Source organism: Entelurus aequoreus, linkage group LG05 (genome assembly GCF_033978785.1).
Source record: "Entelurus aequoreus isolate RoL-2023_Sb linkage group LG05, RoL_Eaeq_v1.1, whole genome shotgun sequence".
Lineage (NCBI taxonomy): Eukaryota > Metazoa > Chordata > Actinopteri > Syngnathiformes > Syngnathidae > Entelurus > Entelurus aequoreus.
In genome coordinates this window covers 15,711,633-15,738,189 of record NC_084735.1, presented here as the reverse complement: position 1 = coordinate 15,738,189, position 26,557 = coordinate 15,711,633, and the positions used below count along the sequence as shown (strand labels likewise).

The 26,557-nt window shown below is 40.2% G+C and overlaps 1 protein-coding gene across 1 annotated transcript; it reads left to right on the top strand.

The window, feature by feature from the left end:
- The first annotated feature begins 780 nt into the window (after positions 1-780).
- LOC133650223 (synaptotagmin-like protein 2) lies at positions 781-25,032 on the top strand. Its single transcript, XM_062047219.1, has 13 exons — positions 781-903; positions 13,347-13,473; positions 13,664-13,815; positions 13,887-13,998; positions 15,504-15,546; positions 15,728-15,823; positions 15,888-16,051; positions 16,124-16,226; positions 18,994-19,155; positions 19,361-19,439; positions 21,414-21,510; positions 24,452-24,657; positions 24,723-25,032. The coding sequence occupies exons 2-13, from the start codon at positions 13,349-13,351 to the stop codon at positions 24,866-24,868; spliced, it is 1,485 nt and encodes a 494-aa protein (XP_061903203.1). The 5' UTR covers positions 781-903; positions 13,347-13,348; the 3' UTR covers positions 24,869-25,032.
- The last annotated feature ends 1,525 nt before the right edge of the window (positions 25,033-26,557 follow it).

The window sequence follows — 26,557 nt, the reverse complement described above, 5'->3', positions numbered from 1 at the left end:
ATTTGCTTCATTTTTTAATCTCGTTTTACTTTATTCTATTCCTATTTATTTTATTTTAGTCTTTTCTATTTCATGCCTATTTAGTTTATATTTATTCAACTCTATACTGTTCTCTTTTATGTTTTATCTTATTTTATTTTGTTGTTTTCTATTTTATTCCTATTTTGTTAGTCTATTTTTTAAATCTTATTTCATGTTTTAGTCTGGTTCTCTTCATTTTATGCTATTGTATCTTATTGTAATCTATTTTATTATTTATTTCAATAATAATCATCACAATAATAATAATACTCAAAAATCCCTCACTCAAGTAGCTGCCTTCAAACAGTGCAGCGTGTCTCCTCTGGGGGGCGCCAGAGGGCTTCGCCGCAACTTGAGAAAAACAGAGAAAAAAACGTTTTCAAAGTAAACTTCAGCTCCAGTCAAAAAACAAAAATGGATACATTTTTAGTTCTTGAGAAACAAGAACCAGAGCAGCCTTTATTTTGAAGCTGTATGAAAGACGAGCGGTAGAAATGGATGGATGAAAGAACATTTGGCGACATGTTGTTCTAGTTCCCATCTGGACCAGGACCAAAAAGCCTGAATGGGTCCACACAGAACCGAGCCGACTATGGCTGCGTTCCAAACTTGTTGACAAAAGAATGGGACTAAAAAAGCTTGTTGTCATTCTACACACTCTTTGCTCGCCAACAATCAGCAGACAATGTGGCGTTCAGGGGCTGTAGGATATTGAAGCATTCAAACGGAGGTGTGTGTGTTTAACGAGTCACACAACAGCCACAGCCACGCCCCCTTCCAGGAGAGGGCGTGGTCTCTCGCTGTACACTCCACACAGACACGAAGACAACTTGCCGCTAAAGTTCCCACGCATGGAGCCCACGGAGACCGTCGCGTAAGAAGGTAAAGTAAAGTACTTTTGAGCGTCGTGTTTGGTGTTTTGTGCGCTCGCTCGAATTGTGGGACTGTCGCTTTAAAATGAACAAACAAACAAACATGGCGACAGGTGTCCTGGCTCACGCGCGCTGTCTGCCGATGGTCATCATTTAGAGTTTAGCGCTCAGTTGGAGGCTTCAAAACAAGCGAAGGTGACAAAAAAAAGGACAAAAAAAAGGACAAAACAAGCGAAGGTGAAAAAAAAGGGCCGCTGGTCGTGTGAAGATGTTGTTTTTCAACACTTGATTACTTCCGGTTAGACCGCCAGCCACTGCGCACGCGCCAATTAGGACATTCTAAAGCTGTACACTTCCGCCCCGGGCAACACACACACTCACACACACACACACTCACTCACTCACTCATAGGGATGATGTTTCATAAGAAATTATCGCGTTCGAGCCCATTATTGAATCCTCTTATCGCACCGATTCCTTATCAATTCTCTTATCGAATCCAGATAGGTTGTTGTATATGGAAAAAAACACAATATTTGGTTCAACAAAAGCTCACTTTTGTTTTATAAGAAAAAAACTAAAATAAAATAAATAAATAAATATTGACTGTTACCCCCCCTAAAAAAATAAAATAAATACATATTGACTGTTGTTACCCAAAGTATATTAAGTGGGATTTTTCAGAAAAACAAATATATACAGTAACACAAAAACAACCTGTCTCTGCGATCACTATAGGTGTATAAATAATAATACAGTGTTAAATAAAATCAGTCCCTTGGGCACAAAACTGAAAATAATACAGCTCTCCAAAAAGTGCACTTCTACTGCTATTAGAACATACTAACTACACACACACAGGCAGACAGCTAACAAACAATCCAAGACGTCTAATAAAGTTCCAAAGCAGATTAATCCATTTAGGCTCTTTATTGTTGTTGACCTTGCTTTGTCTTTTCCTATCTTTACTTTTGTCTTGCACTGGACTGTTTTTTTGTTGTTTTTTTTAAACTGAAATACACACAATGACAAATGTATAAGCTATGTGGTTCAATAACATACTGAAATGCAATACACAATATGTAAATATTAGCTTCACACAAATATACAGTACTATCATCAAACAAATACTTCTGAGTGTTGAAACTATTTCGATGGTGGAAATACACGACTGGCAGCCATTTTAAGTCCTCAAAACATCCATTGAAACAGTGCACAAAAATCGTTTTTCAATAAACATCTTAGTATCAAATGTAACCACTTTCCACCTTAATATTGAGTTACATAAACAAGTTAAACAGTTTACTTACATACTTTTCTTTTCCTAGGCTTGTAAGAGCTAACACAACTTGTCTACTTCTCAATTGTCTCATGAACTGGACTAACATCGTCAACCCGGAAGTGCCCAAACTATTGACGCGTAGTATTTTCATATCGCCACAAGGTGAGAGTCTACAATCAAATGGGCATAAATTTGCCCATTTGGGATTCGTTCCCAGGGATTCGAATAAAGAACCAACTCTTTTTCTTTACTATAGTGGCCTCGATAACGGGAACCGGTTCTCAGAAAGGGATTCGAGTCCATGGAATCGGTTCTTTTCTTATCGAACAACCGGGAGAATCGGTTTCGAACATCATCCCTACTTACACACACACACACACACACACACACACACATATGCTGGTTATCATTTGGAATGGGGACCAAGTTTTTGATCATGACTTGTGGGACCACCCTTTCTACAGGTTGTGGAGGCTTTAAAAAATGGTGTAAAATGGCCACTGGCCAGTTAGTTCATACACGTCTTTAAATCTCTGCATTGATGAAGTAATGTGCTGATCATTCTTACTGGGGACCCTGGGGAAAAAAGAGTTCATATGGTTCATGGGGACCAAAATTTAAATCATTTTGCATAATTCACACAAATTTGTACGTGACTACTGAGGACCATTAAAAAAATAAGAAAAAAGGCAGCAAGTGCAGCACCAGCTACAGCCCGATGCAAATGTCTTACACTCAAACTAACCGGTAAACATGTTTTATGGTCCTAAGCTTAAAAATCACTTAGGCATCTTCAGAATGGATCTGACTATCATTTAAAAAGGTTTCCCTTTAGGGCAGTGGTTCCCAACCACCGGGCCGCAGAATTTTTTTTATTTAATATATATATTTTTTTAAATATTTTTTTTATTTTTTATTTTTTATTAAATCAACATCAATAACACAAGATACACTTACAATTAGTGCACCAACCCAAAAAACCTGGACATGTTTCAAACATTGGCGGCGTTTTTGCGTGAGACTGAGCCTGCGCCTTCATTCACCAAGCTGCTGCACGATCACCTGTCTGTGCTTTTAAAAGAGTTTGAGCGCTACTTCCCAACTTCAAAAGACCCACGAACTGCCAAGGAATGGATCCGCGACCCATTTGTCAACAAAGCAGATGAATCCAGCATGTCTGTGCAAGAAGAAGATCAAATGCTGGAGATCGCAAATGACGGCAGCCTTAAAAGTGTGTTTCAGACAAAAACTCTGCCTGTTTTCTGGATTAAAGGCCTACTGAAAGCCACTACTACCGACCACGCAGTCTGATAGTTTATATATCAATGATGAAATCTTAACATTATAACACATGCCAATACGGCCGGGTTAACTTATAAAGTGACATTTTAAATTTGCCGCTAAACTTCCGGTTCGAAACGCCTCTGAGGATGACGTATGCGCGTGACGTAGACCGGCGAACACGGGTATGCCTTCCACATTGAAGCCAATACGAAAAAGCTCTGTTTTCATTTCATAATTCCACAGTATTCTGGACATCTGTGTTCGTGAATCTGTTTCAATCATGTTCATTGCATTATGGAGAAGGAAGCTGAGCAAGCAAAGAAGAAAGTTGTCGGTGCGAAATGGACGTATTTTTCGAACGTAGTCAGCCACAACAGTACACAGCCGGCGCTTCTTTGTTTACATTCCCGAAAGATGCAGTCAAGATGGAAGAACTCGGATAACAGAGACTCTAACCAGGAGGACTTTTGACTTCGATACACAGACGCCTGTAGAGAACTGGGACAACACAGACTCTTACCAGGATTACTTTGATTTGGATGACAAAGACGCAGACGTGCTACTGTGAGTATGCAGCTTTGGCTTCTAAACATTTGATCGCTTGACCGTATGTGCGCAACTTTTTTTTGCGTATGTACGTAACTTTTTTAAAATATATAAGCTTTATGAACCTTGGGTTAGGTGAACGTTCTTTTGGGCTGAGTGATTGTGTGTGTTGATCAGGTGTTTGAATTGTATTGGCGTGTTCTATGGAGCTAGGAGCTAGCATAGGAGCTAGGAGCTAGCGTAACAAACACGCAGGTGTTTTTATGCAGGATTAATTTGTGGCATATTAAATATAAGCCTGGTTGTGTTGTGGCTAATAGAGTAAATATATGTCTTGTGTTTATTTACTGTTGTAGTCATTCCCAGCTGAATATCAGGTCATCCCCGGCTCTCACAGCATCTTCCCTATCTGAATAGCTTCAACTCCCCACTAGTCCTTCACTTGCACTTTACTCATCCACCAATCTTTCATCCTCGCTCAAATTAATGGGGAAATTGTCGCTTTCTCGGTCCGAATCTCTCTCACTTCATGCGGCCATCATTGTAAACAATAGGGAACTTTGCGTATATGTTCAATTGACTACGTCACGCTACTTCCGGTAGGGGCGAGCCTTTTTTTTATCAGATACCAAAAGTTGCAATCTTTATCGTCGTTGTTCTATACTAAATCCTTTCAGCAAAAATATGGCAATATCGCGAAATGATCAAGTATGACACATAGAATAGATCTGCTATCCCCGTTTAAATAAAAAAAATTCATTTCAGTAGGCCTTTAAAGTCATGGCAGAATACCCCGAGATCGCCACCACAGCACTGAAAACACTGTTGCCATTTCCAACATCCTATCTGTGTGAAGCGGGATTTTCTGCAGTGACAGCCACCAAAACAAAACAACGTAGCAGACTGGACATAAGCAACACACTTCGGGTGTCTTTGTCTCCCATTACCCCCAGTTGGGACCGTCTCGTTGCAGAGAAACAAGCTCAGGGCTCCCATTGGTTTAGCGTTACGGTGAGTTAAAAATCTCATGCACTTTATATTTGTTTTTTATGTTGTATCTGCATCTTATTTTGAAGGCATGTAAACGTTACCATAGCAACGAAAATCAGAGCGCGTTTGGGCAGAGGGAGGTGAGGGAGAGGAGGAGCTCACTCCTACCCACTTCTCTAAAGTGGGCTGGCTCAAGGTGGAGGACAGAGTTAAACAACTTGCACTGAGCCTAGTCTATAAAATCCGCTACACCTCCCTGATACCGAAGTACATGTCAAACTACTTCCTTAACGTAAATGACCGCCATAACCACAACACCAGGGGGAGCTCCACTAACCACGTTAAACCCAGATTCCGAACTAACAAAGGTCTTAACTCATTCTCTTTCTATGCCACATCAATGTGGAATGCGCTCCCAACAGATATAAAAGAAAGGGCATCTCTATCCTCCTTCAAAACCGCAATAAAAGTTCACCTCCAGGCAGCTACAACCCTAAACTAACACCCTCCCCGGATTGCTAATAATCAAATGTAAACAATCAAATGCAGATTCTTTTTCTTATGCCTTCTGATCTCTCTCTCTCTCTCTCTCTCTCTCTCTCTCTCTCTATGTCCGCTACTTGATGTCCATATCCCCCCCCCCTCCACACTCCTGATTGTAAATAATGTAAATAATTCAATGTGATTATCTTGTGTGATGACTGTATTATGATGATAGTATATATGATAGTATATACAGGTAAAAGCCAGTAAATTAGAATATTTTGAAAAACTTGATTTATTTCAGTAATTGCATTCAAAAGGTGTAACTTGTACATTATATTTATTCATTGCACACAGACTGATGCATTCAAATGTTTATTTCATTTAATTTTGATGATTTGAAGTGGCAACAAATGAAAATCCAAAATTCCGTGTGTCACAAAATTAGAATTTTACTTAAGGCTAATACAAAAAAGGGATTTTTAGAAATGTTGGCCAACTGAAAAGTATGAAAATGAAAAATATGAGCATGTACAATACTCAATACTTGGTTGGAGCTCCTTTTGCCTCAATTACTGCGTTAATGCGGCGTGGCATGGAGTCGGTGAGTTTCTGGCACTGCTCAGGTGTTAGGAGAGCCCAGGTTGCTCTGATAGTGGCCTTCAACTCTTCTGCGTTTTTGGGTCTGGCATTCTGCATCTTCCTTTTCACAATACCCCACAGATTTTCTATGGGGCTAAGGTCAGGGGAGTTGGCGGGCCAATTTAGAACAGAAATACCATGGTCCGTAAACCAGGCACGAGTAGATTTTGCGCTGTGTGCAGGCGCCAAGTCCTGTTGGAACTTGAAATCTCCATCTCCATAGAGCAGGTCAGCAGCAGGAAGCATGAAGTGCTCTAAAACTTGCTGGTAGACGGCGGCGTTGACCCTGGATCTCAGGAAACAGAGTGGACCGACACCAGCAGATGACATGGCACCCCAAACCATCACTGATGGTGGAAACTTTACACTAGACTTCAGGCAACGTGGATCCTGTGCCTCTCCTGTCTTCCTCCAGACTCTGGGACAAGTCTAGTGTAAAGTTTCCACCATCAGTGATGGTTTGGGGTGCCATGTCATCTGCTGGTGTCAGTCCACTCTGTTTCCTGAGATCCAGGGTCAACGCAGCCGTCTACCAGCAAGTTTTAGAGCACTTCATGCTTCCTGCTGCTGACCTGCTCTATGGAGATGGAGATTTCAAGTTCCAACAGGACTTGGCGCCTGCACATAGCGCAAAATCTACCCGTGCCTGGTTTACGGACCATGGTATTTCTGTTCTAAATTGGTCCGCCAACTCCCCTGACCTTAGCCCCATAGAAAATCTGTGGGGTATTGTGAAAAGTAAGATGCAGAATGCCAGACCCAAAAACGCAGAAGAGTTGAAGGCCACTATCAGAGCAACCTGGGCTCTCATAACACCTGAGCAGTGCCAGAAACTCATGGACTCTGTCACGCCGCATTAACGCAGTAATTGAGGCAAAAGGAGCTCCAACCAAGTATTGAGTATTGTACATGCTCATATTTTTCATTTTCATACTTTTCAGTTGGCCAACATTTCTAAAAATCCCTTTTTTGTATTAGCTTTAAGTAATATTCTAATTTTGTGACACACGGAATTTGGGATTTTCATTTGTTGCCACTTCAAATCATCTAAATTAAATGAAATAAACATTTGAATGCATCAGTCTGTGTTCAATGAATAAATATAATGTACAAGTTACACCTTTTGAATGCAATTACTGAAATAAATCAAGTTTTTCAAAATATTCTAATTTACTGGCTTTTACCTGTATCTGTATCATGAATCAATTTAAGTGGACCCCGACTTAAACAAGTTGAAAAACTTATTCGGGTGTTACCATTTAGTGGTCAATTGTACGGAATATGTACTTCACTGTGCAACCTACTAATAAAAGTCTCAATCAATCAATCAATCAGCTTGTGAGTCGACTCGGGCACACAAACATGCAGGAGGCTTATCTGACGGTTCAAACTGACAACTTTATTTCAGCTGTTGAAGAATAACATCCATAATGAAAGTAGTGTGGAATTGCTAATTCTTGTCATTTTTATATTTTTCCACGTGATTTTTTTATTTATGTAATGGGCAGAGAGGAAGTTACCGGAGACGTTGATGTTATACTGATGTTATGTTGTTGGCGCAATGTGCTAATAAAGGTCCATATGAGTACACAGTGGATTCACGTTTATTATTTTACTTTTTTCATGAAAAAAAAAATAAAAAAATCACCCACCCCGCTGGGCCGCGGGACAAATTATCAAGCGTTGACCGGTCCGCAGCTACAAAAAGGTTGGGGACCACTGCTTTAGGGGACCTGTTTTTTTTGTCCCCATACCGTCAGAGGTCCCCTAAAGGTGACTGTGTAAACAGAGCCATGTCCCCATTAAGTAAGCATTGCCAGAATACACACACACACACACTTGTACACACTCACTTACTTATATACACACACACTTACTTACTTACTTATACACAAACACACACACTTACTTATACTGTACACACACACACACATACTTATACACACACACACACACACACACACACATATTTACTTACTTATATACACACACACACTTACACACACACACTTACTTACTTACTTACTTACACACACACACTTACTTACTTATACACACACTTACTTACTTACTTACTTATACACACACATACTTACTTATACACACACACACACACATACTTATACACACACACACATACTTACTTATACACACACATACTTATACACACACACACATACTTACTTACTTTCATTTTCATTTTTATTTATCTCCTTCATTGATGTGCATCTTTGATAGACAATTATAACACAATTTTTCAGTTACACCGTTACACACCAATGCCTGAGAAGGAGCAGGATGAAGAAAAATCTTATATTTTCCTGCCCCCTTCACATAATACATAGTCTTACTTAATGATATGTGAACCAACAATTACATCCAAATATAACGAAAACAAAACAAAACAAAAAAAAAACACAAGTGCAAAACTTCATGAAGTACAAACCGAACAAAAAAACAAAAGAAGTAATATACACCTCACGGGATGATACAAAACAAATACAAAACCAGGCAAAAAACACACACATACTTACTTATACACACACTTACTTACTTACTTATACACACACATACTTACTTATACACACACACACACACACACACACACACACACACACACACACACACACACACACACATACTTACTTATACACACACACATACTTACTTACTTATACACACACACATACTTACTTATACACACACACATACTTACTTACTTATACACACACTTACTTACTTACTTATACACACACATACTTACTTATACACACACACACATACTTACTTATACACACACACACATACTTACTTATACACACACACACACATACTTACTTACTTACTTATACACACACACACACATACTTACTTACTTACTTATACACACACACACATACTTACTTACTTACTTATACACACACACATACTTACTTATACACACACATACTTATACACTCACACACATATTTACTTACTTATACACACACACATACTTACTTACTTATACACACACTTACTTACTTACTTATACACACACATACTTACTTATACACACACACATACTTATACACACACACACATACTTACTTATACACACACACACATACTTACTTACTTACTTATACACACACACACATACTTACTTACTTACTTATACACACACACACATACTTACTTACTTACACCCACACACACATACTTACTTATACACACACACACACATACTTATACACACATACTTACTTACTTATACACACACACACACATACTTACTTATACACACATACTTACTTACTTATACACACACACACATAATTACTTATACACACACACACATACTTACTTATACACACACATACTTACTTACTTATACACACACATACTTACTTACTTACTTATACACACACACACATACTTATACACACACATACTTATACACACACACACATACTTACTTATACACACACACATACTTACTTACTTATACACACACACCTACTTACTTACTTATACACATACACATAATTACTTATACACACACATACTTATACACACACACATACTTACTTACTTATACACACACACATACTTACTTATACACACACACACATACTTACTTATACACACATACTTACTTACTTATACACACACACACACAATTACTTATACACACACACATACTTACTTATACACACACATACTTACTTACACACACACACACACATACTTACTTACTTACTTATACACACACACACATACTTATACACACACACACATACTTACTTACTTATACACACACATACTTACTTATACACACACACATACTTACTTACTTATACACACACACCTACTTACTTACTTATACACATACACATAATTACTTATACACACACACATACTTATACACACACACATACTTACTTACTTACTTATACACACACACATAATTACTTATACACACACACATACTTACTTATACACACACACTTACTTACTTATACACACACACACATACTTACTTATACACTCACACATACTTACTTATAAACACACACACTTACTTACTTACTTATACACACACACATACTTACTTATACACACACACACATACTTACTTACTTATACACACACATACTTACTTATACACACACACACACACTTACTTATACACACACACACTTACTTAGTTATACACACACACATACTTACTTACACACACACACACACACTTACTTACTTATACTCACACACTCTTACTTACTTATACACACACACACTTACTTATACACACACACACACTTACTTACTTACTTACTTATACACACACACACACACATATACATACTTACTTACTTATACACACACACACACACTTACTTATACACACACACACACATACTTACTTACTTATACACACACACTTACTTATACACACACACATACTTACTTACTTATACACATACTTACTTACTTATACACACACACTTACTTACTTACTTAAACACACACACACATACTTACTTACTTATACACACACACATACTTACTTATACACACACACACATACTTACTTACTTACTTATACACACACTGTTAGCTCCAATGTTAGCCACTCTGTTAGCTAGTATGATAGCATTAACCATGAATTGATTAACGTGGACTCCGACTTAAACAAGTTGAAAAACTTATTGGAGTGTTACCATTTAGTGGTCAATTGTATGGAATATGTACTGTACTGTGCAATCTACTAATAAAAGTTTCAATCAATCAATCAATAGCTGCTATATTAGCAACTCCGTTAGCTTGTATGATAGCTGCTATATTTGCTACTCTATTAGTTCCTTTATCAACCATGTTAGCTCTTTTATTTACTATATTGATGTAGCTACTCTGTTAGCCACACTGCTAGCTGCTAATTTAGCTGCCAAAACATAAAAAAAACATGTACAACTTCGAGCAAAATGTTTCCTCTATTTGGAAGTGGAATTCTTGTAGGCTAAAATGTGAACATTTCTAGTGACACGGATGATAATTATAATTGTTATTATCACGTACTCTATTGATGTAGCCATAGACATCTTCTAAGGGTACGCAGCATGGAGCGCTACTGCCTACTGGCGCTGACGAGACGCGGGGCCGCCATCTTGGAGTGGTGATCCGCTCCACTCAGTGCAATTCATTTGGCAGGAGCAATGAACTGTCAGCGCATTTAATTTATCTTACCTCACTGAATACCACTGATTTTCACGCGCTTTTTTGTCATACGTGTAGCTATGATAAAGGACACATGTTTTATTATTCATAGTTTGCTTAACAGTAATAGAATATTCTCATATGCTATAAGTGACCAGACGTCCGAGATCAAAACTGGGAATATAATCCTAGAGAAGGGGGAAAAAAACGGTCAGCTATTTTTAAATTCAAGAAACAATATGATTAGGTTATATATACATGCTACATAAACAATGTATGAATACATTAGATATCTATATATATTATAGATTACAGTGTTTCCCATAAACTGCCAAGATACCTGTGGCGTGGCTATGGGCATGGCTATGGGCGTGGTCACCATGACATCATCGAACAATTTGCATAATTTACTACAATGATATGATTTTCTCTAAAAAGGCTAAAAAAATGTATACTTACTAATTAATAATAACAGTTTTGTTTTAAACGTCCTTACATCCATTTTACAATATAATTACAACACTTTATGTACATATTTATATACAGATTTGAACAATAAGTTATTCACTGAAATATATTTATTAATTGTGGTTCTTACAAAAAATATAACTTATAAAAATATAAAAGCTAAAATTTCTCTTAAAGCTCTGCCCCTTTAATTAGTGCATACTAAATAATTTAACTTTAGCCCACTACTACAACCATATTATTTACCAGCAACATAAAGTGAAACAGAGGCAGAGGTGTCCTGCCGCAGTCAGTAACAAATAAACAGAAAACAGTAGTGGTGGTAGATAGACACAAAGCTTCATCAAACATCTGATCCACTGAACAAAGAGCTGAACAGCCAATACGGGCATCTACATCAACTTTATGATTTGCCTGAGAAGCTGGACAGGACAAAAAAAAAAAAAAAAATTAAATAATTTTTTTTTTTTTTTTGGCGGCCTTAATTCTTTCGTGGCGGGCCGCGACAAATAAATGAATGTGTGGGAAACACTGGACTATCTCTGTTTATTCTGTCTTGACACTTTGTATTGATATTTTGTATTACATTCTTCCCTTAAATTATCATGTTTATAGTGTATATATGTATTTTATTATTTATGTCGCTTTGGATAAAAGCGTCTGCCAAATACTTCAACATAAACATATATATAAACACCTGAAAGTCTTTTTATCAGCTAAAGCCACCAATCTGTTTCACTGGATTCAGAACAAAACCAAATTCTGTCTTACCCAACAATGTTAGTATTTGAATATTGTTACTTGAAGACTTATTCCTGGTTACAATTACACTGGTAAGAAAGTATTGTCTGATACTTTGCCTAAAATGAGAAGGCGTCATAATCAGTGGCGGCTGGTGAATTTTGTTTTAGGTGGGGCCAAAAGTTTGTAAACCAAACCCCTCCTACACAATCTGGACTGTGTTCCTAACTTTTACCCCTGTTGGCTTTTACAATCTTTTCATCATTGATTTGAACTTTATGTTATTCAAGTATGACATTTTTAAATGTAATTAATTTCATTGACAAGCAATTCTATTATGGTCATACTCTTGTTTGCTAGCGGCTACGATTTCAGTACTATTGAAGATCTTTGCTCCTTCTCAACTCTGTGGCAATATTCTTTTCACAAAATACAACCAATAGTACGTTAATGTTAAATCTTACTTGTGAAAAGTAATCCCCCGATTCCTATTTTCAACAGTCCGCTCATTGGAGCAAGAAAACGCTGAACACCATCTTTGTTTTTCTAGTGTCAGTTTAGGCTGCTCGCCGGCTCCTCATCACCACTTCAAGATGGCGGCCGAATTTCTCGCGTCACAGCAGCCAATGCTGCGAATGCTACGTCTACTTATAAGATGTCTATGGATGTAGCTGCTCCAATATTAGCCACTCTGTTAGCTTGTATGTTAGCTCATCTACTTTTAATTCCTCTATTAAGGCCTGTTATATACTGTATTACTGTAGCTACTCTGTTAGCTACACTGCTAGCTGCTAATTTAGCTGCCAAAACATGTACAACAGGGATGGAGGCGGAGGGGGCGGCGGGTTCCCTGGACCTGAGCCACCTGACGGAGGAGGAGCAGTCCAGCATCCTGCAGGTCTTGATGCGAGACATGGACCTGCGGCGCTGCGACCAACGACGCGTAAGGTCAGAGGTGACTTGTCATTCCGGTCCACTCACTCACCGGCCACAACATTAGGCACGGGGTAATAAACATCAACATGCATGGAAAGGTGTCCCTAATATTGTGGCCGGTGGCTGTATGTAAATATTCAAAATCTTCAGTTGTTGGGTTCTGACGAAGTTTTCGCCCTCGTGTTTTTCGCCGCCACCTCAGTGCGCTGCAGCAGACCAGGACCGACCCCAGGCTCCTGCGCACCCTGTCGGGGGCGTGGTTCAGCGAGGCGTCCGGCAGGCGCCACCGGGGCCGTGTGTCGGGCTCCGACCTCGTCCACGCCACCATACGCCGCAGGACGCCAAAGTGCAGCGGTCGGTCTTGGCGTCGCTTGTGTAATAACAGAGAGGGCGGTGATGACGTGTGTGTGTCGCCATGGTTACAGATGCATCGGTGGCCGACATGTTCAACGGTGGAAGGGAGGGGGAGGAGCCGACGAGGAGCCCCTCCCTCCAGGGGGACGGACGATTGAAGGAGTCAACAGAAGAGAATGTCAAGTCAGTTTGAAACTTTTATTTCACAGATTTGATTATTTTTAACAATTTAATTAATGAGCGAATCTATAATCTTAATCATCATATATTTAAATTATAATTTATATTTATTTTTTGATTTCATTTAAATTGTTTTTAATATGTGCAGTATAAAGATAAATTATCAATCGTATGCAGTGTAATATCTATCATTCATGTATTTAATGTTCATTGTTTAATTCTATAGAATAAATCTATAATACACAATTTAAAGAAAATATAATTTCAATTATTTATTTAAATTATAATTCTTATTCTCTATTCCAATTATTTCTATAGGTTATATACATGTATTTTTCAGTGTTTTTAATCTGTAAGAGAAATATGTTATATTTAATAATTTAATTGTAATTTTTTAAATCCATCATACTCATTTCTCCACTGACATTCTTATTTGTTTTGATCTGTTATAGTCATTTCTCTAGTAATAATTAATAGCGGTTATTTTCGCTTTTTTTTTTTTTTTTTTACAGATTCAAATAGTATTGTATGTCATTTATTTTATATTAATATTTGTATTTTATTATATATGTATATTAGTTTAAATAAAATATGAGTGAATAGTTTTAAAATGGTTAAAACATTTGTATTTTCTCTATATTTCACTTTTTTTAGCATATTTAAAAAAATATATATATATATTTTTAAATATGATTAAAAAAAAGTGAAATATCGAGAAAATACAAATTTAATTGTATTGTTTTAAATCCATCATACTAATTTCTCTATTAATGACATTCTTTTTTTTTGGATCTGTTAGTCATTTCTCTAGTAATAATTGATATCGGTTATTTTCGCTTTTTTTTTTTTTTTACAGATTCAAATAGTATTGTATTTAATGTTTTATTTTATATTAATATTTTTATTTTATTATATATATATATTAGTTTTAAAAAATATGAATAAATAGTTTTAAAATGGTTAAAACATTTGTATTTTCTCTATATTTCACTTTTTTTTAGCATATTTAAAAAAAAAAAAAAAAAAATCCATCCATCCATTTTATACTGCTTGTCCTGTTCGGGGTCGCGGGGGTGCTGGAGCCTATCTCAGCTGCATCCGGGCGGAAGGCGGGGTACACCCTGGACAAGTCGCCACCTCATCGCAGGGCCTATATATATATATATATATATTTTTTTTTTAAATATGCTAAAAAAAAAAGTGAAATACATAAAACATAATATTTATATATGATATATATATATATTTTTTTATATGCTAAAAAAAAAAAAAGTATAGAGACAATAAAAATGTTTTAAACATTTTAAACTATTTATTCATATTTAAAAAAATAAAAAAATAAAAAATACAAATACAAATAAAAAAATAAAAAAATATATCTTTCCAAATAAAATATTAAATATATTGCTATTTGAATCTGTAAAAAAAATAAATCAAACACTCGGAAATAAACGCTATTAAATATAATTTTGTTTTTTTCAAAACTGTTTTTCTTTTGTGATCCTCAGAAGTTGTGAATCTCCACCCAGCAGGGAAAGTCCTCCAACAAAGGTTTGTTTCAAATATGATTCATATCCCTCATCATTTGTGCGTCACATGTGTGATTCACTAGTTGAATAGTCCACACGTTGCTGAAGGAGTGTTAGCGTTTCCAAGGTGCCTAATGGAGCGCATACAGTACATCCATACTCCCCATGCTTGATTGTTTGTGTGTCTCCTGTGTGTCTTTCAGGAGGCCTACAAGAGGGCCTCGGTCTCCATGTGCAGCATCCTCACCGACTTGGAGCCCGCGTCTCTGAAAGGCACCCACTTTCACTCCAGCTACACGGTACACACGCACACACATTTCTGATGACTCAGCGGGAGCTGACGCAGGACTATATGTGTGCTAGCTCAGCGGCGGCGTGAGTCTCTCCAGCTCGGGGGTCTTCGGGGTGGTGGAAGTCCAAGGCCGAATGCAGTTCTCGCTGGACTACGACGACCACAAGGAGGAGTTAAAGGTCAAAGTGCATCGCTGCGAGGACGTTGCCTCTGTGGGGGACAACCGCTCCGACTTGTAGGTGGACTCTGGGGGGCGCCACTGAGACACACGCCATCATACACTCACTCCTGCTGGGTTTTTTTCCAGGTACGTCAAGTCTTACCTGCGCCCCGACATGTCCAGCCGCAGCAAGAGGAAGACCACGGTGAAGAGGAGGACGCAGAATCCCGTCTTCGAGCAAACTCTCAAAGTGAGACACTTAACCACGCCGGTGTCAAAAAGGTGGTGGCCATTTTGACCACAGTAAAAGATGTGTGGTGTGCCGTGTTAAAATTATGGGACAGGCCACTATAAAATTAAATGTGGCAGGCCACATTAAAAGATCTGGTGGACCACATATAATTAATAAACCACATAGAATGATGACGTTAAAATTATGAGACGTGTCACAATAGAATTAAGTAGCGGGCCACATTAAAATGATTGGACGGGACATATTAGAATTAAGTGGTGGGCCACATTAAATGATGTGGCGGACCAAATAGAATGATACGGCAAGCCACAGAGTTATGTGGCTTACCACGTTAAAATTATGGGACATGACACGATAAAATGAAGTGGTGGGCCAAAATAAAATGATGGGATGGGCCATATTAGAATTAAGTGGCGGGCCACAATAAATGATGTGGCGGACCAGATAGAATGATATGGCAAGCCACAGAGTTATGTGGCGTACCACGTTAAAATGATGGGACGTGACACGATAAAATGAAGTGGTGGGCCACAATAAAGGGATGGGATGGGCCATGTTAGAATTACGTAGCAGGCCACAATAAATGATGTGGCGGACTAAATAGAATGACATGGAAAGCCACAGAGTTATGGGGTGTACCACGTTAGAATTATGGGACATGACACGATAAAATGAAGTGGTGGGCCAAAATAAAATGATGGAATGGGCCACTTAAATGACGTGGCGGACCAAATAGAATGATATGGCAAGCCACAGAGTTATGTGGCGTACCACGTTAAAATGATGGGACATGACACGATAAAATGAAGTGGTGGGCCACGATAAAATGATGGGATGGGCCATGTTAGAATTAAGTAGCGGGCCACAATAAATTACGTGGCGGACCAAATAGAATGATATGGCAAGCCACAGAGTTATGTGGCGTACCACGTTAAAATGATGGGACATGACACGATAAAATGAAGTGGTGGGCCACAATAAAGGGATGGGATGGGCCATGTTAGAATTACGTAGCAGGCCACGATAAATAATGTGGACTAAATAGAATGACATGGCAAGCCACAGAGTTATGTGGTGTACCACGTTAGAATTATGGGACATGACACGATAAAATGAAGTGGTGGGCCAAAATAAAATGATGGAATGGGCCACTTAAATGACGTGGCGGACCAAATAGAATGATATGGCAAGCCACAGAGTTATGTGGCGTACCACGTTAAAATTATGGGACATGACACGATAAAATGAAGTGGTGGGCCACGATAAAATGATGGGATGGGCCATGTTAGAATTAAGTAGCGGGCCACAATAAATTACGTGGCGGACCAAATAGAATGATATGGCAAGCCACAGAGTTATGTGGCGTACCACGTTAAACTGATGGGACATGACAGGATAAAATGAAATGGTGGGCCAAAACAAAATGATGGAATGGGCCACATAAATGACGTGGCGGACCAAATAGAATGATATGGCAAGCCACAGAGTTATGTGGCGTACAGCGTTAAAATTATGGGACATGACACGATAAAATGAAGTGGTGTACCACAATAAAGTGATGGGATGGGCCATATTAGAATTACGTAGCAGGCCACAATAAATGATGTGGCGGACCAAATAGAATGACATGGCAAGCCACAGAGTTATGTGGCGTACCACGTTACAATTATAGGACATGACACGATAAAATGAAGTGGTGGGCCAAAACAAAATGATGGGATGGGCCATGTTAGAATTAAGTGGTGGGTCACATTAAATGACGTGGCGGACCAGATAGAATAATATGGCAAGCCACAGAGTTATGTGGCGTACCACGTTAAAAGTATGGGACATGTCAAGATACAATGAAGTGATGGGCCATGTTAGAATTAAGTGGTGGGCCACATTAAATTACATTGCAAGCCACAGATTTATGTGGCGTAAAATTAGAATTATGGGACATGTCTTGATAAAATGAAATGGTGGGCCACAATAAAATTATGGGACGGGCCATGTTAGAATTAAGTGGCAGGCCAACTTAAATGATGTGGCAAGCCTCAGAGTTATGTGGCGTACCACGTTAAAAGTATGGGACATGTCAAGATACAATGAAGGGATGGGCCATGTTAGAATTAAGTGGTGGGCCACATTAAATTACATTGCAAGCCACAGAGTTATGTGGCGTAAAATTAGAATTATGGGACATGTCTTGATAAAATGAAGTGGTGGGGCCACGATAAAATTATGGGACGGGCCATGGTAGAATTATGTGGCAGGCCACACTAAATGACCACATAGAATGAAATGGCAAGCCACAGAGTTATGTGGCATACCACGTAAAAATTATAAGACATGTCACGAAAAAATGAAGTGGTGGGCCACAATAAAATGATGGGACGGGCCATGTGAGAATTAAGTGGTGGGCCACATAGAATGATATGACAAGTCACAGAGTTATGTGGTGTACCAAGTGAAAATTATGGGACATGTCATGATAAAATGAAGTGGCAGGCCACAATAAAATTATGGGAGGGGCCACAATAAAATGATGTGGGCTGCCACAACAAATTGATGTGACAGACCACATAAAATGATATTGCGGGCCACATTGGGCCCCAGAGCCTTGAGTTTGACACCTGTGATGTAAGGTGTTAAACTCCTGACAGGCCACACTCTCATAAAAACCCATAAGCACACACACACACACACACACACACACATTAAAAATCATGTACATCCATAAAGCACACTGTCATTACCACCTGATCTCTTGTTGTCTTGTCAGTATAAGTTGCGTATGAGCGAGCTGACAAGTCGCATCTTGAACCTGTCCGTGTGGCACGCCGAGACCTTGGGCAGGAACGTGTTCCTGGGGGAGGTGGAGGTGGAGCTGGACCTCTGGGACTGGACCAGCACACAGCCGCTCTGGCAGGACCTGCAGCCACGGGTGAGCCAGACACTTGAGTAGCCACTTCATTGGGTACAGCCTGGGAATGACATCACAGCCTTCACTTCAGCCTTTTTTTGAGAAAAAACCCAAATGTGCTGCATTTGCTGGGTGTACCTAATGTAATGGCCAGTACACCTTTTACATCCTTGCTAGGCAGCCAAGGTGTTACATCATCTTGTCTGCACTCGTCCATTTCTCCCAGTTCTTCTTGAGGCCAGAGTGTGTCAGCAGTCGTGGCTCCCTCCTCTTGTCCATTAAGTTTATTCCAGAGGGCTTCCAGGGTAAGAAGCACAATGACTCTTACCTCGACACCTTCAAGACTGACACTCTCTTGTCTTGTCCCCTCTTGTCTTATCTTGTCCCCTCTTGTCTTATCTTGTCCCCTCTTGTCTTGTCTTGTCCCCTCTTGTCTTAACTTGTCCCCTCTTGCCTTATCTTGTCCCCTCTTGTCTTGTCCCCTCTTGTCTTATCTTGTCCCCTCTTGTCTTGTCCCCTCTTGCCTTGCCTTGTCCCCTCTTGTCTTGTCCCCTCTTGTCTTGTCCCCTCTTGTCTTGTCTTGTCCCCTCTTGTCTTATCTTGTCCCCTCTTGTCTTGTCTTGTCCCCTCTTGCCTTGTCTTATCTTGTCCCCTCTTGTCTTATCTTGTCCCCTCTTGTCTTGTCTTGTCTCCTCTTGTCTTGTCTTGCCCCCTCTTGCCTTGTCTTGTCCCCTCTTGCCTTGTCTTATCTTGTCCCCTCTTGCCTTGTCTTATCTTGTCTTATCTTGTCCCCTCTTGCCTTGTCTTGTCCCCTCTTGTCTTATCTTGTCCCCTCTTGTCTTGTGTTTTACCCTCTTGTCTTGTCCCCTCTTGTCTTGTCTTGTCCCCTCTTGTCTTGTCTTGTCCCCTCTTGTCTTGTCTTGTCCCCTCTTGTCTTGTCTTTTCCCCTCTTGCCTTGTCTTGTCCCCTCTTGTCTTGTCTTTTACCCTCTTGTCCTGTCCCCTCTTGCCTTGTCTTGTCCCCTCTTGCCTTGTCCCCTCTTATCTTGTCTTTTACCCTCTTGCCTTGTCTTGTCCCCTCTTGCCTTGTCCCCTCTTATTTTGTCTTTTACCCTCTTGCCTTGTCTTGTCCCCTCTTATCTTGTCTTTTACCCTCTTGCCTTGTCCCCTCTTGCCTTGTCCCCCCTTGCCTTGTCTTGTCCCCTCTTGCCTTGTCTTGTCCCCTCTTGTCTTGTGTTTTACCCTCTTGTCCTGTCCCCTGTTGTCTTGTCTTGTCCCCTCTTGTCTTGTCTTTTACCCTCTTGTCCTGTCCCCTCTTGCCTTGCCTTGTCCCCTCTTGTCTTGTCTTGTCCCCTCTTGTCTTGTCTTGTCCCCTCTTGTCTTGTCTTTTACCCTCTTGTCCTGTCCCCTCTTGCCTTGCCTTGTCCCCTATTGTCTTGTCTTTTACCCTCTTGTCTTGTCTTTTTCCCTCTTGTCTTGTCCCCTCTTGCCTTGTCTTGTCCCCTCTTGCCTTGTCTTGTCCCCTCTTGCCTTGTCTTGTCCCCTCTGGTCTTGTCTTTTACCCTCTTGTCTTGTCTTTTACCCTCTTGTCTTGTCTTTTACCCTCTTGTCTTGTCTTGTCCCCTCTTGTCTTGTTTTGTCCTGCCCCCTCTTGTGTTGTCTTGTCCCCTCTTATCTTGTCTTTTACCCTTGTGTCTTGTCTTGTCCCTTCTTGTCTTGTCTTGTTCTGTCTTGTCTTGTCCTCTCTTGCCTTGTCCTGCCCCCTTTTGTCTTGTCCCCTCTTGTCTTGTCCTGTCCCCTCTTGTCTTGTCTCTCTTTTCTTGTCTTGTCCACCTCTTGTCCTGTCCTGCCCCCTCTTGTCTTGTCCTGTCCTGTCCCCTCTTGTCTTGTCCTGCCCCCTCTTGTCATGTCCTGCCCCCTCTTGTCTTGTCCTGTCCCCTCTTGTCATGTCCTGTCCTCCCGCCTCTTGTCTTGTCCTGTCCTGTCCCCTCTTTTCTTGTCCTGCCCCCTCTTGTCTTGTCCTTTCTTGTCTTGTCATGTCTCTCTTGTCCTGTCCCCTCTTGTCTTGTCCTTTCTTGTCTTGTCATGTCTCTCTTGTCCTTTCCCCTCTTGTCTTGTCTCCTCTTGTCTTGTCCTGTCCCCTCTTGTCTTGTTTTGTCCTTTCTTGTCTTGTCATGTCTCTCTTGTCTTGTCTTGTCCTCTCTTGTCTTGTCCTGTCCTGCCCCCTCTTGTCTTGTCTTGTCGTGCCCCTCTTGTCGTGTCTGGTGTGTCTGTGCCAAGGTGGTCTGCCGCTCACAGGTGAGCTCCACATCTGGCTGCAGGAAGGTCGAGGCCTGCTGTCCAAAAAAGGAGGCACTGTTGACTCGTTTGTGCGGAGGTTAGTTTGCCTTCACGTGTCATCACCAGGGCCGCCCCCGACCAGTCAGAAGCAGAATTGTATTCACAAATTAGGGAGGAAAATTCTCACTTTATTGATGTAAACATTTTTTATACTACTTCACTCAAACTTGAAATTAATTAAATTAAAACTTAAATTAGCAAACTTTTCTACCAAACCTATATATATATATATATATATATATATATATATATATATATATATATATATATATATATATATATATATATATATATATATATATATATATATTGTCACTAGCCGTGTGGTGCACTCAGTTTGAAAATTGAAAATTAACTTTAACAGCCAGGTTGCTACAATTTATTTAAAAAAATAAAAATAAAAGCAATTAAATCTACTTGACCTTGTCCGCTGTGGATACTTCCTGAACGTTTCAAACCTAACATGCTTTCTTTGGACTCTAGACATTTGCTTAAAAGGCACACAAAGTAGCTTAGGACCTAACCGCAGCACTCTACTGACTAAACTGAGCACCGGAGATCAATCAGCCCGCCCACAATGGATGTGCAGCTGGGCACAAAATGGCACAATGGGTGGATAAAACGTTGAGTATATTTATTTATTTTTTGATTTGTGGTGCAAATGGAGGTTTCCCTGTATATTCTTAACAGTGACGGAGCAGGAAGGAGCTCGGAATAAGCTGGCGGCCTGTTATTAACTAGAAGGTGAAGCCATTTCTGTAGAAATTGCGTGTGAATGCGGAAGCTGAACTGCTGAAGGAATATAGAATGAATGTAGAAAATGTTTGAATGTAGGAATGGTTTGAAAATTGAGTATTGGTTTCGGTCCGCCCGAGACTCGAACCTGGGTCCTCTGGCATGAGCGACGGGCTTGCTAGGTACGCAGCTAAACACCCAAGCTGTCAACAATGTGTACAGCACGAGCTCTTAAGCTTGTCAAGGAGTGTGATACAACAGTTAAAAGTGACGTGTGTACCCATAATGCATTGCTGCGACCGTACTAAGTTTTTGGCTACTTTCTGGTACAAATCAATGTTTTTTCTTTACAATAAAATATATTATGTGATTGTAGGGAACATTGACTTGCAAACAAGTTTAATTTTAGTGAAACAAAGTTAAAACCATAACTAAGACTAATAGTTCAAATATCAATCAAAGTTTACTTATATAGCCCTTAATCACAAATGTCTCAAAGGGCTGCACAAGCCACAACAAGATCCCACATCAGGGCAAGAAAAAACTCAACCCAATGGGAACAACGAGAAAGCTTGGAAGGGACCGCAGATGTGGGGTTCCCACCTGGGCGACCGGTGCAATAGATGCAGAGTGGATCTAGTTAATAGTGTGAGAGTCCAGTCCATAGTGAGGCCAGCAGGGGATCCTCTTGCTTGTAGACACGTCGGGGGGCAGAGACGTCACCGACTGATGCATAAGGAGGGGTCACCCCGTCCGGGTCCGGACTTCATGTGAAAGTCCAGTCTATTGGGAGACCAGCAGGGGGATCATCTTGAATGCAGACACGTCAACAACTAACGCAAAGAGGAGTGGTCCATTCTGGGTCCCGACTCGGAACAACTAGCGTCTCATCCGTGGAGGCTGAGCCGTGGTCATCTGATAACCTCTCCACGCAGAAGAGGGGGGCAGAAAAGAGAGACGGCAGATCAACTGGTCTAAAAGGGGTCTATTTAAAGGCTAGAGTATACAAATGAGTTTTAAGATGGGACTTAGGTGCTTCTACTTGCTAAATAATAGTACAATTACTTGATAAGTCAGCTGATAGGAGATTTCTGCATTGTTAAAAATGTAAGTAAGAATGGTGGAAGTAGTACCAATTATGTTGTCCAATATTGCGGAAAAACGTGCAAACCGGGTTTAAAAGGTAACTAGCCTCATTGCTCTATGGCGCTACGGTTAAAGTCGGTTGAAAAGAATGGGAGTAGTCAAAAGAAAAACAATTTGGATAAACTTGGTTTGATTAAAACGGTCATTTTGGGAAACTTGTGTAATACCCCTGTAAGACCCAAATATAGAAAAACCTAAAAAAATTAATATTTGACCTTTCAGATGTTGTTGTAGGAGGCATTTGATGCAGAAATTGAAGACTTTAAAAAAAAATGTTTATGTATGTTTTTAGAGGAAATGTAATATTGCAACATTGGGCTTTGATGGGAGCAGAATTTCTGTATTTGTACTCACGTTGTGAGTTAGCCCCATAACGGTATATACCATTAATAATAATCACACATTAGTTATATTTTTATGAAGTCATTTATTACAAATATGAAACAAGATAAAACTCTTAAAAAAAACGCTTTTTACCCCTCTTTTATAATTGCAACAATTATATAACAAGCTCTAAATGAAATTTGATGCATCTGTTCCACAATAACTACATATGTACATGCTCTAGACATTGTAATAACAACCAAAATGAATATAAAAGACATTTTAATTACTTGAATCTGATGAATCCAGTCCAATGAAACAAATAGATGTTGTCCGAAGGAAACCTTGAGAGGTTGTGTGAGTTCATGGCCAGAAGGCGTGACTTATAAACCAATGTACGATCCAATAGCCTTGTGAGACTGAACAATAGGACCCAATGACTATGTAAATGTGGTAAAAAAATATATATAACAGATTGTTTTTTAGGATGGTTAACGGTAACGTTGTAATTTTACAACAAGGGGTGTTACAGGGTTAAGGGTGTCCTGAATGCGCTTTGAAGTTTGAACGGAATCAATCGGATGAACGATGTGGTGGCTACAGGCAGACCAAGAATAACAAATAGATGAATTTTGGTGTAGGACATGCGCTTCTTTGGCCGTACGCACAGCGCCGGACCTGCGTATAAGGAGGGGCGTCCCTGGTCATCGCCCCACATCACAGGCCCTCATAGAAGCGCCGCGCTCACACGTGTCTTTCGAACCCCCACAAAGTTACATCTTGCCCGACGCCGGCTGTCAGAGCGGCCAGAAGACGCAGGTGGTGAAGCGTGCCATCAACCCAGCGTACAACCACACCATGGTCTACGACGGCCTCCAAACCAGCGACCTGCAGGAGGCCTGCGCCGAGCTGACGTTGTGGCAGCGCGAGGGCTTGAAACTGCAAATGGTCGGAGGGATTCGACTCAGCAGCGGAACAGGTGAGACGCGTCCGGACGATGAAATGCATGACGATCTAACCCAGTCACAAACGCTGCACTTGCAGGTCAGAGCTACGGCGAGTCCGTCCACTGGATGGACTCCACGGAGGAGGAAGTGTCTGTGTGGTCGTCCATGATCGAAAACCCCAACCAGTGGGTGGAAACAACCCTCCCCATCAGAACCGACCTCGCGCGACGCTCCTCCGATTGACAGGGACTGAAAATCTTGTTACATTTCTCAGTTTTGTGATATTTTCCACGTAGACGTTGCTGTGAACGAATGGATGGGATTACCGTTTCAAGGCACATCCTTGCGCTAGTTTTTATCTCTCATTACTGCAGTGACTGTGTTATGTCATTAAATAGAAAACCTGTTTTTTAGGTTGCCTGCAGTTTAAATATTATACTAAGACAACACTTTGAATCGGACTCGTCATGCATGCCTCGAAGACACAATAGTACCACTCAAAAGTTTAGAGACATTTCTGCATCATGATGAATAAGAAATAATCCCGAAACTTTTAACTAGTATGGCACTATTATTTAATAATACAATATATATAGGCATAAATAATCATAATAATAATACTCGGACTAAACAAAACTAGAGAAACCTATTGCTGTAGTTGACATGCCATGCCGCTAGATGGCAGCGTTTTGGTATCATTCCAATGCAGAGTAAAAGCAGGCCAGTATTGCCGACACTTTACACTTGGAAGTTTTTCATTATCATTGAATGGTCGTCATGATTATGAGTACAAGGCAGTATTGTAGACAAAAATATTGTATCGACCAATGTTTTTGCGAAGAGTTTAGTACGTTCTTATGACTTTTCTGCCCCCTTGATATGTACGTACATCTGGAATTTACTCTTAACACATTTCCTTGATCAAATACTCTGAAAACAACCTCGTCCACATGTTTATTGACCATAAAAAGGGTGAAACTAAAAACATGAGTAGAAAGGATGCTTCAAATAAAAACACGTACGAACATTTAATTACGAGACAGACCACCCCCCGACTGGCGGATATTAACGGCCACTACCAAACTGTCCAAAGGGATACCATGGTTTCTCTGGTGCCATAAGCAGGATTGTCTCTGTGACCGGCTGCAGGAACACTTTGGTCCCATCCTTTCTGGAGACTTTTATCTCCACTTTACAAACTCTGCCATCTTTGCTTGGGAAGACTTATATATTTATTAGTCCTAAAGGCCAATGGTTTCTCTTCCGTTGGTCATTCTTGAGCAGCACTACACTTCCAGGCAACAGGTTAAGTTGGGGTGAATGCCACGTTCTTCATAGCTAAAGTGTGGATAGGTACTGCTTGTTCCATCTGTCCCGAAAGGTTTGGGCCAGATGCTGTTCCATCTGTCCCAATAGGTTTGGGCCAGATGCTGGACTTGGCCTAACTGTTGCTTGTGGAGGTCTTTGACCCAGTCGCCGCTTTGTAAGAAGTGTTGCTGGTGACAGTATTTGGGCGTCATCTGGGTTGGTGGATACTGGTAGGAGAGGCCTGGCATTGATGATTGCAGCCACCTCTGGTATCAGTGTAGGGAGTACCTCGTGGGTCAGCTTTTGAGTTTCCGAGCTGCAGGAACATGGTGGCATCAGGGATCGTTCTTGCCACACCAATCGTCCTCTCTCATGGCCCACCAATGAGATGTATGAGGAACTCTGAACAATAACTTTTCCACATGTGTTGTCAATGTTAGATGGAATCTTAAACTCTTACGACGGATTATCTTTACTGGGCCCCTGATAGCAAGGAAAAGGCCTTAAGGCGTTGATGAAATATGACATGTGTAATGATTGAATGACTTCTATGTGCACAGCTCTTACTCATACAGGTATATCGCACAGCCCACCCCTTGTACAGCATGCAGACACTGACCAAGG